The 18,405-nt window shown below is 36.8% G+C and overlaps 1 protein-coding gene across 4 annotated transcripts in view; it reads right to left on the bottom strand.

Moving 5' to 3' along the window:
* The window catches only part of OSBPL9 (oxysterol binding protein like 9), a 52,788-nt gene that overhangs the window by 15,888 nt on the left and 18,495 nt on the right, over nt 1–18,405 (bottom strand). For all 4 annotated transcript variants that reach the window (XM_026854450.1, XM_026854449.1, XM_026854452.1 and 1 more), the window contains 4 exons: nt 10,747–10,842; nt 8,735–8,782; nt 3,739–3,768; nt 2,831–2,881 (listed from right to left, as the gene is read on the bottom strand). In XM_026854450.1, coding sequence (XP_026710251.1) covers nt 2,831–2,881; nt 3,739–3,768; nt 8,735–8,782; nt 10,747–10,842 — 225 coding nt within the window. The remainder of the gene's footprint in view (nt 1–2,830; nt 2,882–3,738; nt 3,769–8,734; nt 8,783–10,746; nt 10,843–18,405) is intronic.

Genomic DNA, 18,405 nt, shown 5'->3' on the forward strand with positions numbered 1-18,405 from the left:
TGATTGCTTTTTGATAAGTGATGTATGTATTATAACAACATATTTCTATTTAGCTGGTATTTACTTCCTTATTTTGAAAATGCCTTGGGTCACCTGAGTACAAGTGGCATGATTACACACTTGATTTACCAGTAAGTTTAATGAAAATTTAACTGTCCAAGTCCTCTGGCAGGTTGTTTTAAGAGTCCATGAAACAGCTCAACTTAACACACAATTAAAACAAAACAAAAAAAAACAAACCACAAAAAACCCCAGGTTTGCCTCAATGTACCAAAATCATCCAAATAATACATGGCTGTGTGTTTGAAACAGGGAGATGCTCTGAGTATATAGAGAAGTAATAACTGTTTTCAAAGTACGCAAGCAACCAAAAGGTAACTGTGAAGTCTGTCTCCTAATATGAAAGGCACTGTAGGAGTAAAAATGGGGTGCAGGGGTGGTGTTAATACGATTTATTTTCAGCAGTGTAAGACAGCAGCCATACTTGCCTTACATACAACTTTGGGGGAAAAAAAACTTGCAGAATCTTAAAAGGTTCTATACAGGAGAACAAAAAGCTATCAGTCAGACACAATACATTTTTACATATATAATGCATCATACACATGCAACTTACAGAAATGTAAAAACAAAACAAAAAACCCTATATTCTTGATTTCCTACAGCAGTAAGAAATCAGGATACCAACACAGTTTATAGAAAAGGGGAGGGGACACGACACACGACAGAACTGCCATGTAGTCAACAAGTACAGTTGCCTAAGAGAGAAAGAGAAGATGATGACAAAGAGATGAAGGAGAATAAAGGTTATTAAAATAGTGGGAAGATTTATAGAGGGTATTTTTCACTGTATGTGGATCAACATCTTCCAATTAGCTGTGCATAAATCACTAATTTAAACAACCTTATCATCAATAGCTCTAAAAAAGATTTAGATACGGTTTAGCAAAACAAATCAAAAACAACCACCCCACTCCTCAATGGATAAACCCATCTATTTACACTGGTTTATATTTACTGATACTGAAAGGACTTCAAGGACTGATTTAGCGTAACAGAAAGCAAATCTTAGCATCTTTGGGGAACCCAAATTCCACCTACCTTTACACTTATATGGGAGTGGAAGCAATAAAGCACTGAACCTGATACAATTACTACATCTGCCACTATAAATTCAGTTTTGTCCATTATCAGCAAACAACCTAACCAACTGCAAAATACACTTAGCATCAGTGCAAGATAAGCAGTCGTATTTGTCTATCCCTCAATAAACCTGCCCATAGCAGAAATGGAATTTGATATTCAATAGAAACAAGAAAGCTAACTCAAACAGCTATTACCAGCTCTGATCAAGAACCTGCAAAGCGGATTTTAACTCTGCTCTTTCAGATTTGTTAATTACATAGCAGAGCTTTTAAAAAATAGCAAAATTTCACAGGAATTAAACCTCCATGAAAATAACAACTATTAAATACATTAATACAGTAATTAACAAAAAATGAACAAGTAATTTGTTGCACACAGTTTCTCCAACAGCTACCGTAACACAGCAAATCACATATAGCTGTGTAAGAAAACTACCATACTACCATCTAATGTACCTATAATTGTCTCCAGCAAATCCTCAAAGAATGACATATAGTTTACTGGTTTCACTGTACTAGAACAATTCTAAATATACCCAGTACTAAATAACAGCAAATTAGTAAGCACCGACAAGGCTTTTCTTGCTATCACTGAAGTGATGGATTCCAATAGTATCACCATGTGAAATAAAGACTGTTCTAGCTCTAGATTCATGTGGCACAAAACTATTTCAACGTACCCTACTATTTGTAAAATATTTTTGGTTTTGTATAAACTTTTCTTCAGAATTTTTAAACTACTGATTTGAAATTTGAATTTCACAAAATATGCACTAATCCTTTTAGTAAATTACTTCTGATCCTGCAAGGTTCTAAACACTTCAATTTTCATTAGCCTCAAAATTTTGTACAATGTATCTGGCGTCTAGAATGAAGACAAATAGCAGTACTGTATTTGAAGGCTAAAAAAATAAAAGTTGATCTAGACTAAAAGAAAAAGTGAAGAGCCTACACCTATTTCTGAATAAATCAGAATGTATTCTGATTAAATTCGGCCTCAGAATTTTGCAAATACTCTAAATTAATTTGCAAAGCACAGTCTTACTTCACTTGGGTCACAAGATATAAATCAGCAGCTCCATAATTAACATATTCTAAATAAAGTACATGAAGGCCTGTAAGAGCAGAACCTGACAGAAAAGTAAATCCAAATCTCATTAAATTTTAAAAAGTAGTAAAACATTTAAGTGAAAAGCGTTAAGTGCATTACCCATATTGCATTGTCAAATAATAAAATTCTTACTTCAAGAAGTTCCAACATTATAATGAACTTCAGACCTATGAAAAACCTTGACAAACCGGTTGAGATTATTCACATCACAATTCTCCCTTTTTCTACTTGTTAGTCACATTCTTAATTGAAGCAGAAAGCAGAGTTTTCTTCAGTTTCTAATCTGTCACCCTTATGTTTAAGTTCTTAGTCTAATATAAAACTCTGCAAAAGAAAGTTTATCTCAAACAAAAACTGTGTCATCAACATGGCTGTTACCACAAACATTAATAGGACTGTCTGCCGTGGAACTCAGCAGAGAGAAACTTCATTAAAATAGTAACATAAATCAACTTATACCAATTTTTGTATCTACACATCCTGGATCATATAGAAGGCACTTTTACATTTCACTTGTTTTCACACAGATTAATGCTGTATAATTAAAATTCATAATAGTTTGCAGTGTACTTACTTTAGCAATCTGTAGCAACACAATGCAGTGTTTTATTGATTCTACCATGCTCTAGGAAAACAAAAATAACAGGGAAAAAAGATTTATTACTATCCTATAATATTCTGTATTTACAGGTACTTTTATAAGTTATACAGAATAGTAACTGAAATACTGGGCAAGAACTAAATACACATTTACTTCTGTAGAACCTCTACTTTCCCTTCCCCTTTTCTTTCCAGCAACAAAAGCATAGTAGTAGAAAACTGAAGTTTCCAAAGCCACATACAACACAGGTTGTCAGGGTGAAATGGAGGTCAGCTTCAAACTCTCAGAGCACTGCAAGCAGGCAAACTGTCATGTGAAGAGAGGCTGAGGGAGCTGGGCTTGTTTAATGTGGAGATGAAAAGGCTGAGGGGAGATCTTATCAATATCTGACTGGGATGGCAGGCTGTAAAGAGCTAGACTCTTCTCAGCAGTGCCCAGTGACAGGACAACAGGCAATGGCCACAAAGTGAAATACAGGAAAATCACCTTAAACATAAGAAAACACTTTTTTTACTCTAGGGATGATCAAACACTGGAACAAGTTGCCCAGAGAGGTTTTAGAGCTTCCATCCTTGGAGTTACTCAAACCAAACTAGATTTGGTCCTGGGCAACCTGCTCTAGCTGGCTGTGCTCTGAGCATGGGGTTGGACTCCAAACCTTCAAAGGTCCCTTCCAACCTCAACTATTCTATGATTTTATGATTCTAAGGTGCTAGACACAAATCTGAATATAGCACCAGAAGCAGGCTGCCTCTGCTGTCACACTGTTGGACCTAATATGGATTCCCACTTTTCTATAAAAAGCTTTAAAAACTTTCCCAAGACAATAAGGTGAATTTCAGAATTGATATATAATAGATATAATAATTAAAGAAACTTACACTGGTTGTTTCTTTGAGACTTTCAATTTTCTGTAAAAGAAAAATCAAAAGAGCGTGGTTAAAGACACAATTTCCAGCATCTAGTTTGACTTAAATACTGTACAAGCACTGTATTTTAATCTTAAATTGAGGGAGGAAAAAAAAAAAGCAACCAACATGTTAAAGACTCTTTTTGTATATAGACACAATTTTCATTTTGTAATTGACAAGACAGAAATCAAACTGATAATTAAAGTTTAAAGATGACAAGGTTGGGAACTTCAGTGATTAACATGACTTGAAATTATCATCATTCAGGTCTAAGAAGCATATGCAGTTAAGCACATTTTTTAAAAACTCATGGAAAATAACAGTGCACGCATATCCTTGCTCTTTCTAAGCCTCCAGTAAAAAGCGCATCTGGAAATCTGCCTACTTAATTTTATCTAGAAACACTGGTTCATAAAGATTTCCTGCAAGAAACTGCACTTCAGGCATGCCAAAGGCATCTGCATGCCATTTTATACATAAGCATGAGCTATCTAAGAAGCATATGCATCCTGTTGATGTCCTTAGGTCTGCCTGCAGAAGGCAAAATTATTAAATTGGACTCAGCACCGAATCGCTACTAATTCAATTACAGGGCCTCTTTGTTTTGATTAATATGAGTGTCTCATGTGACTTGAGTCACAGTCTTTTTGATTCTTGAATAATCAACATGTGTAAAGGAACTGTTTTCCCCATGCAGCATTGCAAGCCAAATTCTACACCGTAAGAGCCCAACATGCATCTGTGTATCTACAGAAATGAATAGTCTCACCTTGTGGATTAAAAAGAAAATAAATGCAGTGGTGGCTTCCCTGCCAATACCTGGGGAATATTTTTTCAGTTACACTCTGTTCTATATACTATTCATAAGGATACTATACATGATTAATTGGCAAGAGGTGGCCAAACAGCACACAGCCTTCAGCCTTTTCCACTAGAAAGACTGGACCATGCTGATCTCAGTAACAGCATATCAGGGATGTTATATCTCAAAGTTAAATTAAATTTACTTCTGCTGCTATCAGAAAAATATGCCAACAGCTAAAAATTCCTTTGTTTTGTTTTGGTTTTTCCTGTCTCTACTATACTTCCAGTTCAAACTTTATCAACATATATTGAAAAAAGCATTTTAAATATGACAGCAGTGAAGTTTTGAGCCTTTTAGCACCAAAATAGAATAGGCAATGTACCCAAACATACATATCCTGTCAGATGAAAGATTATGCAGCTGAAATAAATCAGTCTCAAAACTCTATAGCCAACGGTAGGCAGCTGTCAGCAGATTTGATTATTCTTTACCTATTTTTTTCCCCCAACATGTTACAGAGTATTTAGACATCAAGTAAACTGGTATCTCATTCCCTTCATTAATATAATCTTTGCTGAAAATCTGAAAGTGATGTCAGGCCATATAATGTTATTCAGTCACACAGTTTTCCTCCTACCCAGACTAAGACATTGTTATTCTTGCACACATGTACAGCCAAAAGGGTAATTTGTCCAAGATCACACAGAAGATCTGAGATGGGAAAAACCTCAGGACACCTGGTTTCCAAGGCCTATCCACAAATTATACAGTCAAAATTTCTTCCCCTATGAAAATGAATTCTTTGTGAGCTGGTCAACTTAAGTAGTAATAGTACACATGAATCCAGTATTTTTCCCATTTGTGCTGTACGGCTACCTTGCAAGAATACAGCACATGGAACTGAAATAATGTCTTCTTCGCATGTACACAAAATTATGAGAACAATGCTGGCAAGTCAGTCAAACTCAGACCCTGGAAGACCTTTCTAAAGAGCACTGCCCCTATTCTTTAGGGCTAAGAAAACACTGATATGGAATTCTCTGGATTTTCATGAGCAATGTGTTATTCTAGAACAGTGATGTAAGCAGGCATCAAGTAAGGTTTGAGATCTCCCCCCCATAAAATCTTATACAAACACACTATAGAGATGACACTGGGAAGAGAAAAGCAAGTGGACAAGGAAGAAGTTAGGAGAATGCTTGTGTCTCATCTCATCAACTGTACCGAACTACACTGCTATATATGGGCCACTACAATCCTTGTAACTTTATTCTCATTATCTTTTGTTTAAACTTGCACTGAAGAAAGTAATACAAATTATTTAGAAACATAGAAAATGGTAAGGAAAATCATAAGCAGGTAAACAGAGGTATGTTGAAGATAAACATTCTCAATAAAATCAAAGAATAGAATTTACTACTAAAAGTTACCACAATTTTCTCTCTTCAACGTCCCTACTCTTGGAACACTGATGAAGGTAAGATTTTAATAAGACATTTTCCCTAGTTTTAGGTAATGAATACACATATTGTCAAATGAAACATGAATTTCCTACAGACTTACATTTGCAGAATAAAGCTACACGCTACATCTAATCTAATCAAATTGCTGAAACTACTCCATCTACCTGCTGCTTGTTCTACCTCCTTGACATCTGATTTTATAAAGCCACTGGTGATACAACAGAAAGCTGATTTTACTTCATTGAGCATTATTTTTGCCTCATTCAACAATCATGTGACTATAGAGGGATCAGCTTGTCCAGCAAAGAGAGGTAGCAGAGGCACATGGGGGTAGCCGACTCGTGGTCAGAATTGGTAAGGTGCAACCTGAACCTGTGTGCTCAGCCTTGGATTTACTTCAACAAAAAAGTGAACCAAACAGAGCTTAAGCAGACAACACTTCCCTCCAAAATCTCGTTAAGTCAGCTTTGTTCCAGTCTGCCAAATATACATCTCTTTGCTGTTATGGTGCTTTTGAATGTTTATAGTTTTAGTCTCCCTTATATGTGTGGTCAAGATAACTTCACAAAACTGAACAGAAAAGTTTACTTCAAATTCTCACCACTAATATTGCTAACACTGCAAGAAAGCAAGGTCCTATCTTGTCTTCACCTTGAAACACCAGTACCCTCAGATCATGCGCTTTCCTTTACTTCCAACATAATCAGATATATATACATTGTACTCCACCAGTAGATTCAGCAAAATGGGCAGCACTGCTGGTTATGTTTGCAAGACAGTATGATCCCACTATACAGTGCTAGTTGTACTTCCACCAGGAGCATCAATGTAACACAGGGAATTAATGATAATCACAATATTTCTCAGTTTTCAAAATTCAAGTGTACACCTGCACTGTCTTCTTCCAAGTTCAACAGATTACCATGTCTCAGAAAGAATATATCCAAGGGATCTTGAAGCATCTTGGAACACCTGTATCATTACTTGTAACTAAAAAACCAGCTCATCCAATGCTCTGTACACTTCCAAAAACAATAACTCAGGTTCTGGATGCCTCGCCATAAACAGAAAACAGCACTTGGCTAGTCAGGAAGCATGTAAGACTTCAATAACCAATTCTTGTTTCCTCAGAGGAAAAAACTATGGGTTGGATGGAAGTATCCTGCAGGCTACACTCAGCTCATAGTCTGATAGCTGAACCATACATCCATAAACAAATAGGAAAACTGCTAAATGCAGTATCAAAAAACCTCTTAGCTGCTTTAGTACAGGAAGAGACATGATCAAAAAAGTGCTTTGTCGAGTCTTTTTCATTTTTAATAGAGAATAAATGGAATCTATAGTAATAGCTACACTCATCAAGATTTAAAACCAGAGGAAGCTGACCTCTTCTAAACAAGCCTCCTGCTTTCTCTATAAAGTCAATCTGTCTGTTCCACAGATACCTTGCAGAGATAAAGAAAGAAATCAGCACAACATGCGGAAAGACTCCAGGGATTAGAAGCACTGTCACAGGGAAAAAGAAAGTACTGCCTGATCTGCAAAGTAGCATCTGGAGGGAGGTCAAAATTGAAGGAGAACTCTTACTGAGAAGACACACTGAAGGAGAAACACAAAATCTTTAGATCTTACTCTTTTGGTCAGTTGTCAACAGATTAAATGCGCTTACACAAAGAATGTTTGTACTTCAAAGTTATTTTAAAAGCCTGTATGTGCAAAAGAACTCCAGAAAGACCATCACTTGTCAAGTCCCTAAGATGCCACATAACACATCAAACAAGGAGGATAACACATGAAAGGTCACAGCCATTATAAAGAATCAAATTAATCACAGAGAGCATCAAACTGTTTTCAAAACTGAAACCAAACACAAAGAGAACATCAGTTTGTTTTTCACAAGTGAAACTGGGGGGAGGGAGGGAATTAGGATGAAATACACTACTACTTTACAATATTGAAATGACTGCATTTGCTGAAAACAAGAGCCAACTCCTTAGTAATAAACCCTTCATAAGGAATTGTTAAATCCCTCCTCCACACCACACAAATCAACATACAAACCCTGCATGCTACCTAATGCCATAACCATACCACTCAAGCTTTGTGCCAGCCTTTCTTAACAGTGATTGAACTCTGACCTACAAACTTGACTTTGAAATTAAATAGGAGGGGATGCAAAAAAAATACACAAGTGAATTACAACCCTGCTAAAAGAGTAGCTACATTTTTTGCATCCTTGCCCAAGGTGAATGAATTATGGTATTCACAGACTTGCAACACGTGGCATGTTAGTCACAGAACTACACAGACTGCTTAATGTGAAATACATGATTATTAGCATTTTTTTTTCCTTCAGAATAGCTTTGCTATTCCTACAAACATTAAACACTCATCCTTGTTAAAGACCAAAAAATAGCAAATTTAAGTTAAAAATGCTTTTCACAGTTGTGTAACAGACAAGTAATAATTTCCTACAGACTGAAAACATTTTCAATGGTATGACCAGTATTATTAAAAATTCTGTTTGCTACCTATTCACAACACAAATGATGCTATCAGTTATTCATATTGGATTAAGTGATTTTGACAACTTGATGAATTTGAACTATACTTTAAATTTCTACAGCCTATAGCAAATTGATGCCCAAACCCATCTGATTAAGCAAAATAAACAATATTTAAGACAAAATGTACTTGCTTTTCTCTGGTCATCATCTTTGCAGTTCTGGAGTTTTTCATCAAAGAGCTAAAAGAAAGATATACTTGTGAAAATACTGCAAGTGTTATTTTTTCATATAGTAACAGCCAGAAACACCGAAATCTCAAAACCAAAAGCATTTAATAAATACTTAAGCTATACAATCTTGGTATTATGACCCAATGCAGTTTTTGCCTAATATTTATTTACAGCATTTGTGATATAACAAATTTGTAACTAATTTCTCACATTATCCCCATCCTGCAAGAGACCGTATCACAGATCCCAGCTAGTTCCACAGCTCAGTCTGATATGATTCTACCAGGCTTTGAAGAAAAAGGTAAGGTTAAGTGATAAATGTGACACTCATCAGAATACATCAAACTGCCTTTCTTTTATTTCAGCAAAGACCTTTGGGGCATATAAAGTGTTTACCAAAACCGACTCAACCCTTAGCAACCCTTCCAGGTACCTTGTTATTCAGGTACATGCTTCAAATCATGTAGGATTTGTAAAGCACTTCTTTTGTAAAGATATGTGCTAGCACTTGCTTCTATTTATTTTCTTAAAAGTGGAATATGAGATGCAGCTAGGCAAAATGAAACAAATTCTTACTGAAAAGCTTGAATCTATATTTAAGACAAGCTGAACTGAAACAGTTAAAAATTGCCTCCAAGAGCACTCTAAGGTGCACATACAAATAACCATTCAGAACAAGTTATTAAAGGAAGAAAAAAGATGAAGGGTAATGACCAAAACTTCATCATATCCACCCTTGTTCAGAAAAGAGGCTGCAACTTTTAGTAGGTGAGCTACAGTTCTTCATTCAATTGCCTGTCTAAACCGACTTGTGTTCCCTTTCCCTTGAGGGCTGATTTCTGGTTCTGACTGTAGTCTTGGTTCATCCGCAAATTCACTCTTCTTTCATTATTAACTAATTCCTATACACCCTCCCCCCCGTTGGCCTGAAATAACAATTAGAAGGCGTAAAGATTTAAATACCTTCCTTCAGTGAAGCATGCTAGATGGCTCCGGAGTGGGAGACAAAGCTAAGTCCTGACCAAGGCTTTGCAGTTTAGCTTCGAATTTTGTTTGCATCTCTTTTGCCTACCTCCATTCTTGTTGGTATGCTCTTCCCCCTCTCCGCCCACCCCTGCAACTCAATTTTTGCTGAATATCCCACATGCAATACTTGCCCATTATATCAGGGGGGAAAAAAAAAAAAAATCCAAACCAGCAGAACTGAAGCAATCTTAACAGCAATTTTAACCTGCTGAGTCATGGGGAAAAGTGTCCTAACCAGCAGCAAAAACTGTTTTTCTCAAAAAGGTGAGTACTGAGATATGACCTCATCATTCCTCACCCTCCCACCTACTCTTAAAATACATGTACAAAGTGTAAAAGAATTGTATGTGTCCAAAATTTCTACAGAATGTTTTCACTCAAGGACAAAGAACAGATTATCTATCACTACTGTGAAGCCTGAAACGATCTGTAACTGTAGTTACATATTACTCGACAAAATTTTCTCAAGGTAAACTCTAAAATGCATGAGCAATACAACGATTTAATTATGTTTTACGATTAAATTTATCTCTGCCATTTCCATGAAACTATATAAACAAAAGAACGTTTCAGCCATTGTAAACCATTCCATAAAATTTGAGTTATTGTAATTTTCTAACTCTATTTTAACAATCCCAAGTTCCATTCTAAGAGAAAGCCATTTTCAGCTTTTTTCAGCCCTTAGCTTGTAACTTTTCATTTTTATACTTCTACTAAAAATCTCTTTATTTCAGAAGTAGTTAGAACTTATGTAACATCTAAGCTAGGGAGAAAGATAAAATAAAATTCTATCATCATCAGACATCAGCATCCCCCATTTACTAGAACACATGCCAAGCATAAAACCTGACTCTCTCTTTCTGTTGATCTTCCTTTCAACCAGACCTTGAAATCCACACTGACAAGCAGACTCCCAGTACAGTAAAGACACCAGTTCATTACCATACCTTCAACTGGTCTATCAAGATCTGTAAGTAAGCGTCAGCCTCCGTAAGTTTCTTGTCAAAATCATGAACGCTAGGAACAAATCCTGAATCCACACCCTAGATATAAAAATCAAATATATAGTTAGATTTGGAGGAGAGAAAAAAAGATAACAGAAATATGGTTTTGCCTGCCAACTGACTGAAAATGTTGCCTTGCCTCTCATCCTGCAGCGTGCAAACACAGGCACACAGCTGATCACATTTGTCTTCTATTTGCAGCTAAATGAGTAACAGTAAATTGCTACACATTTTCAGTGGGAGTATAATCACCATACACCAGAGTATTCTATTATTTATGATTGAACAAATCCCCTTAAATTACACTAAGTAAAGTTTCTTTGGAAACTATAAGGGAGAATTCAAGGTTTTCTGAAGACTGTCTTGTGATTCCATATTCTTACATTGCAGTTAAGGAAGACAAAACCATACCCAACTGGATGACTGCACTTTTCACATGTCAGACAATATTGCTCAACTCACAGCTTCTTTAGTGAAGAATTAACTAACCAATGCTAAATCTCTTCTTAAATATGGATCCCCCCTTTGAGCTGAAAAATTCAAAATTATTATTCCTAGTTACCCTAGTTCCTTTACAGCTATAATAATTTGCATCCTTGTCACTAGATTTGATTTCTTACATTTTGTTGCACACAAGCCAACAAGGACAAAGTATCAGTGCCATGAGAATGACTGTTTTTATGTTTTCTTGCTTGAAAATTTGTTTCCCTTAATAATGTAATACTCAAAGCACACTTCTGCATATAACATAATCCCTACCTTTAAACTGATAAAAACCATGTATTTCAAAACCTGAACAAACTCCCACTGGGTTATCACAGCTTCAGTTACGGGAAGGAAAATAGAGGATTCTTGAAACTGATTACTTCTGACTTAATGCACATATGCTATGTGAACACATTTAAGGTTTATTAATATAATACCTTTAAAGCAAATGCAACTGCAAAACAAATGTTGAAGAATTCCCAGCTTAAAAAAAAATAATTGTACAATGCAAGTGAAATATATAGGAGGAAAGAATCCGTGAAGGATACAGAAACAAACATCAGTTACAACAGAAACATAATCCTAAGAAGATCACAGCAGTGACAAGACTTTCCTACTACCCTAAGTACTTTCACCCATATTCACATTAATCTAAACTATGACATCTTCAAACTCTTATGAAACCATCAGCTGTGCTGTTTTGACTGCTGAGAATCTCAAGAGTCTGAATGTGTAAAGATCAGCCAGTGGGGGAAAAAAAACCCATTTCATACTGGAGAAGATGGGTAATCCATATTTGTAAAATTCTGAATCAGCATAACGTTTTCTTTGACACTGCTCTGTCAATACAGATAGTTTATTTTATTTTTCTATGAGATCTGCATGAGTAAATCTATCCATACAGACTAAAAAAAAAAAAAAAAGATACTTTACACTGTATTAGACAGTCTGCACTGGACAAATCTAGAAATAGTGTTTGAAACAAGAAAGAGGGAGGAGAAAAGAAAGAAACCACTCTGACTATGCTAAGAAATTAAGATAAGGCAAAAATCACACAGTATAAAAAGTTATCAAAAAGAAACTGATAGACAGAAGGGAGAGTCCTCTCAACCAAGACACTTTTGACACTCCCACAAACTAGTCAAGTTTAAATTACTCTGAAACTATATGAAATTAGTATTCTATTTCCTTGTTGAAAATAGAACTGTCTGTTCAGCTAGCAGCCAACAGCATCATTTCAGCAAATAGTCTAGCATGCTCAGTTAAAAAATTGTGGAGGTCAGGTTTCATATACCAAAACTGCATGAACTATACAGAAAATTTCTGCTGAAGATACTATACATAGAAACACAGTTTATGGTGCAAGTTATCTGTATGCTGCATCAAAATGCTGATTTTTATTTCAGTCACCAGTCTATGAGTACTAATATGTAACAATCTGGTATTTTTAGTGGTGGCTTAAAGATAAAACACCGTTCTTAAATTTCAGCCTCTTAGCACTAAGGGAAAAGCTGATTAAAACATTTGGTGTTACAACTGAGCAGACATCCACATCAACCACAGAGTGAAAATTGTGACCTAAAAAGTTCTATTAGAAAGTTAAAATGTCAATAAACGTAACGAGAAAGCCATAGAACCAAGTACAGTGTCAAGCAGACATAGCACAGAGATGAAACATGAACATAATTTTGAAAAGAAGCACAGGTACTTAAAGCTGTAGCATTTCACTAGTTTGCTCTTGGTTTGTATAAAGACAGTGTAGTGGAAAAAAATTGAAAAACAGAAGATAATTGGAAAATTAAAGATTAGCAATAGCAAACAAACCCCCCCACTGTATTAAATAGCAAAGAAAAATCAATATTCCAAGCCTAGCAGTAGTTTAGAAAGAACAGATATACAAAGTGCAGATCTGCATAACAAATCCTTATTTCTTCATAATCAGGTCACCCAAAGATACAGTAAAGGAAAAAGGGGACCCTTTCTCTTTCTTCCCTCCCTGGCCATGTAGGAAGTGAGGCTTCAAAAGAAATGGATGAGCAGAGCAATAGAATGGCATTTAACAGCTTGTGAAACATGTAAATTAGGGAACTGCACATCTGAACTAGCAATCAAATTTTTATGAGAAACTTGTATTATATGCTGCTCACCTATTCATAAAGTGACAAAAGAAGTCCCCTGCAGATGTTGAACCTCCACCCTTGGCGGGCAGAGTTCAAAACTCAACTGCATTTAACCCTAGACAACCTGATCTAATGTAGAAGCTGGTCTCACAGTGAGAAGGGGCTTGGACCAGGTGATTTCCAGGTCTTCTCCAGCTGAAGGCATGCTGTGATTCTAGATTATCTTCCAATTATGAAAAAAAATAGCAACCCAGACTGTTTTAAATCTCCAGAAATACACTGATTCTTTCTTACTGCCAAATACCAATTCAAAGTAGTATAACCTGGTTTTCCACTGAATAACTAAATCTATCTGTAAATACACTTTATTTCCCTCAAATAACAACTACTCTGTGTTCATGTAGGTTTTAAGGAATGAACAGTTATATTACAAGATGAAACAAGTAATTTATATAACTTCTAGTCTGCCCACCACCTCCCAAAACAATACATTTGGTACCTGACTCCTCCCCACAAGGAAACCTGTATTGATAATAACTCTAGAGAAAAGAGAAGAAAGAAACATAGAATTCTTTCCCTCATCCCTCCTTCTCTCCTATAGCTTCTCCTGCCTCTTCAGGACACACCAAAAGCATAAAGACTAGATGCTATAGGGCACGTGCCAATCCTAATGTCTGCAGGTAGAAAGGAGAAAGCAGGGCCCAGCAGCACACCAACCTACCCAGTTAGTGGTCTCCCAGCGTGATCTGAATGATACCTAGTAACTGGGAGTGAGCAGACTGGATGGTTATGCTAGGAAAGGGTTTACTGGAGTTGAGTAAAAGAACCCTCACGCTAGGAGTCCTGCAAAATTATTCCCTTCATACACAACGCTTTTTTTGGAGGGGGTAAATAGGAGGGGAACAACAAAATATAAGCCAATTAAAAATATATATGGTGCCTTATTTCCATTGCAGAACTGCTAGCACTAAAGGCATTTTATATGTTGTTTCCTTGTCCTCCAAATTAGAAGTCACACATACCATTAATGCATTTGTATTCAAAACTTGGCCACACTGAGAAGTAATTCCAGCCTAATTTAGACTACTTCTTTCAAACTAGGATGGGATGAAAAGATTGCATCATCCTTAGAAGCAGCATACCAGAAAAATTCAAATATATTTCTCAAATACAAGCGTTACAATAATGACCTTGGTGGAAAATGAACAGTAATGAAGGCAGGGAAACAAAGACGAAGAGAGGCAACAGCGAAGACTTGACAAGAGCTGTCCTTGTAGAAGAGCTTTACTGGGGAAGGAAAAGAAAAAGCTCTACAGAGCAGACTTAATCTTTTAGAAGATACTTATGCTATATTACTCATCTAATTTGGATTCCAAGTCCAACAACAACAACAACAAAATTTTATGGAAGTTAGTTTAAAGACATGAACAGTATTTTCCCTCCATCCGCAACACCTCATCAGAAACATATCCCCTGCATACAGCATGTTTGACTTTGTTGAGTAGGACAATGCCTGTAAGAATCACTGATAGAAAACTCAAGAAAAAGACAAACTGACTAGTAAACCACTGAACAATGGCATCTTCCCGTCTTCTTATTTGTGTTTATATTGTGACAACCTTGGGCTTTTTTCCTTCTGCTAAATTTTTAAGTAATATTTAAAGCTTAAAATATAAATGTCTCAAAATAAGTTTAAAAACAAACATAAGTTCTGGAAGGCATATAAGCCTTCCAAAACAGCCAAAATATTGCAGTTATTTCAAAAAAAAAAAAAAAAAAAAAAAAAATGCTTAACAAAGACTACGTAGCTACAGATGTTATCAGGTGTTCTAGGAAAACAGAGTTCAGAAAACAGAAGTATTCATGTACTGATGTAAAATTCTGCCTATAAAGCATAGGTTACAATTCTGAAGCCTCACAAATACCAAGTATATCCTAGAGTCCCATTCACTTACCTACACACAATAACATGCTTATTCACTACCATAGTTACGTCACTAGCAAAATGTGGAAGAGGGCAGCACATCTGTTAAGGTCTATGCCCTTCCCCAGCACTTGAAACACATCTATATTGGATATATTCTTAATCTAAAAGAACCTGTTCTTAGTTTTATGCAAGTATTCTTGACTCGCACTAGAAGCGGCATTGGAAAGCCAGCAGGTAACGATATACCTAAAAACATATCAGAAAGTTTTACTCTATCTTTTATTCTTGTTTGCAGCTTTAGAAAGGTCAAAAACCCTGGTTAAGGGGATATTAAGTGAACCGCTACTAGCACACAGTTCCACAAACACCTTACACCGGCATAAGTGAATAAGAAACACATCAGTTCCCCTGATGTTTATTCTCACCCTTACTCTGCTCTTTCTTTTGAGTCAGCATAAACATTTACCTTGCCACATAAGCAACTCAGTGTGGAAGGTAATCCGGGTTAAAGCTAAGGTCAGAAGGGCAGTGCAGCAGGAAAAGTAGTTTTAATTTGGGCCAGTTCTGAATCCAGTTACACATTCAGCTATTCTTGCCACATTGCCTCTTCCCTTTTGCTAGTAGAAGTGAGACAGGACTGCTTCCAACCGCAGTACCAATTCCTAAGTATTGGTGAAGCTGTGGTGTAACTCTTAATAAGGCACTGCATCACTCTTCACAGCAACTATCCCAGATCCATTTGCTTGAATACAGTTTTCTTACACTGCTATTTGCTACTTATCAAGTAAACCCCTTGTTTAAATTATGGCAATATCAAGCTACAGAACAATTTAGGGGGGTTAATTCCTTTCACTTTAATGGTAGTAAGAAACTTCCCACCTTTGTACTGACAGTAATTTAATTTCCTTTGTCTCTACAGTGAGTCCACTTAGAGGTTGAAACAGTTTGGGGTATTACCTGAACAATTTTCCTAAGTTTGGGTAGAAAATCCTTTGTAGCCTTCAAGTATTTAGACTCTCTAATGTGGATTATCACCGTCATATCTACTCAAAAAGCATGAAAGACATCTTATTTGTAAAATATGCAACTTTTAGCTTTGTATTTTTACTTACTTATTAAATCAAGTTGGTAGTTGTCTTTTATGCAATTCTAAACAGCCTCTTTCGTTACAACTTTAAGACACCTACAAAGATGCGTTAGCAACACTACAACAGCAGAGGGGAAAAAGTACATTTCAAGATATGGGATTTGAGGCAAGAATGCCTGTGAAAGGTTCAGTTAACAGGAGGAAGAAGGAGGGGGAGGAGGGGAAGCAAAGTTCATTCCTCCAGCTCAGGGTGAGCATGACTCCTACAGACAGGATCCTAAACATTACCAGAACACTACCAGAATACATGCACACATTTAGCCATTTACCATTTCAAATTTTAGTCATTTTTTTTACTGAATTCCCTTAAGGCATGAGAAGATTATAGTTACTGGTAGGCTTCAGGTAGATTTGTATTTTAACAGTAGTCTTGCACTTTTCAGACAAAAGAATAAAGTTACTCTGTTACTGTGGTCCTAAAAAGACAGGAGTTATTTCCCGGGGATTTTCACAGAGGAGAATTACAGAGCCAAAGTAGCAGTGGGGTGACACTTAATAGGCAGAGAGGAAAGCAGGAGAAGACTACAAGCACTTCCTGTCTAAACGGGATTGCCGTTTGACATACAGTGCTGGTGAGGAAAAAAAGAAAACTTGAGATAACCTATCACCCTCCTACCTCTGCCCAGACAAACAAGAAACCCAGGCTGCAATATACCTTCACCCCATGCACACGCTTCCCCTCATCTCTTGCGGGTGTGAAGCAACTGATGTACTGCCACTGCAAAGCCACTGACCTGGTAATGCCACAGTAACGTTCTGGGAGGGGTAAGGGGACAAACACTGGTGGATTCAGAATGGTACTTCCAATACTATCACACCATCTATTGTTCAAGGACTTTTCAGTAGACAAAACTAATACTCGAAGAACCATGCATGGTTTTAGTAATGCCTTTAATATAAGGCCATACAAGAACACATCAAGCAGAACAACAGACTTCAGGTGCAAAATTCAGAGAAAATAATTATATCTGAAATGTTTCCTCCCTATTCTTGTTCCATTTGGATACAACATTACTAACTGTCAGCCCTCTGGACAGCTAGGATCCCTTTACTCATTCTATATACTTATGACTCAGTTCCTTGACTGTAGCTCATTCTTGTAAGTTTAGGTTTGTTGCTAGGTGGGGGGGGGAAGCGTGTTTAATTATTTTTAAGTGCTGCAAAAACACTTCCATTATAAAGACTCAAGGACAACACAGTAGGGCATTTAGGCAAAAATAAAATTAGCAAGACTAAGCAGACTAGAGAACACCCAGACAGCACTTCACCTCTCCACCTCACATAAATTCCTTACCCTTTCTGATCTGTCTCACACATGACAAAATTACCTAGGTTTCAGTATACTTTCTCACGTCTAACAGATGCGTGTTTGACACCACGAACAAAACTTAATCAAAATCTGACTTTCCAAACTTGAACACTTCAGTACCAGAACAGGCAGACTTAAAGCAGCATGAAAATCTGAAAAAAAAAAAAAAAGACTCAGAAAAGATGTATCATTCCGGACAAGAACAGATGCATAAAGGTTTTATGTGACAGATAACCACAGGTTTCTTTTTGCGACAGAAATTAAGAACCTGAGAAAATACCCTTACAGAAAACAATGTCACAGCAGTCAAACCCCCATCCGTATCTCTTGAGCCACCAATGTTCCCAGAGAACTTCTTTGACTTTATTGTCCAAGTGAAAAGGAAAGCAAAAGAACATCAAGTTCATGAAGTGGCGTTTTGTTTAAAATGTTAATCGAAGCCAAGGAGTGTTGGTATACAACGGGCTCTCGTAATCTGAGGGAAGCATCGGCGGCACTCCGGGAAGGAATCAAAGCCATTCCCGGGGACCCCGCGCTGCCCCCAGCGCAGGACGCCCGTACCCGCCTCCCCGGCGGAGCCCCGCGGCCCGGGGGGCTGCCCACCGCCGGTCTC

The sequence above is a fragment of the Athene cunicularia genome (assembly GCF_003259725.1).
Source record: "Athene cunicularia isolate RWA chromosome 8 unlocalized genomic scaffold, athCun1 chr8_part1, whole genome shotgun sequence".
NCBI lineage: Eukaryota > Metazoa > Chordata > Aves > Strigiformes > Strigidae > Athene > Athene cunicularia.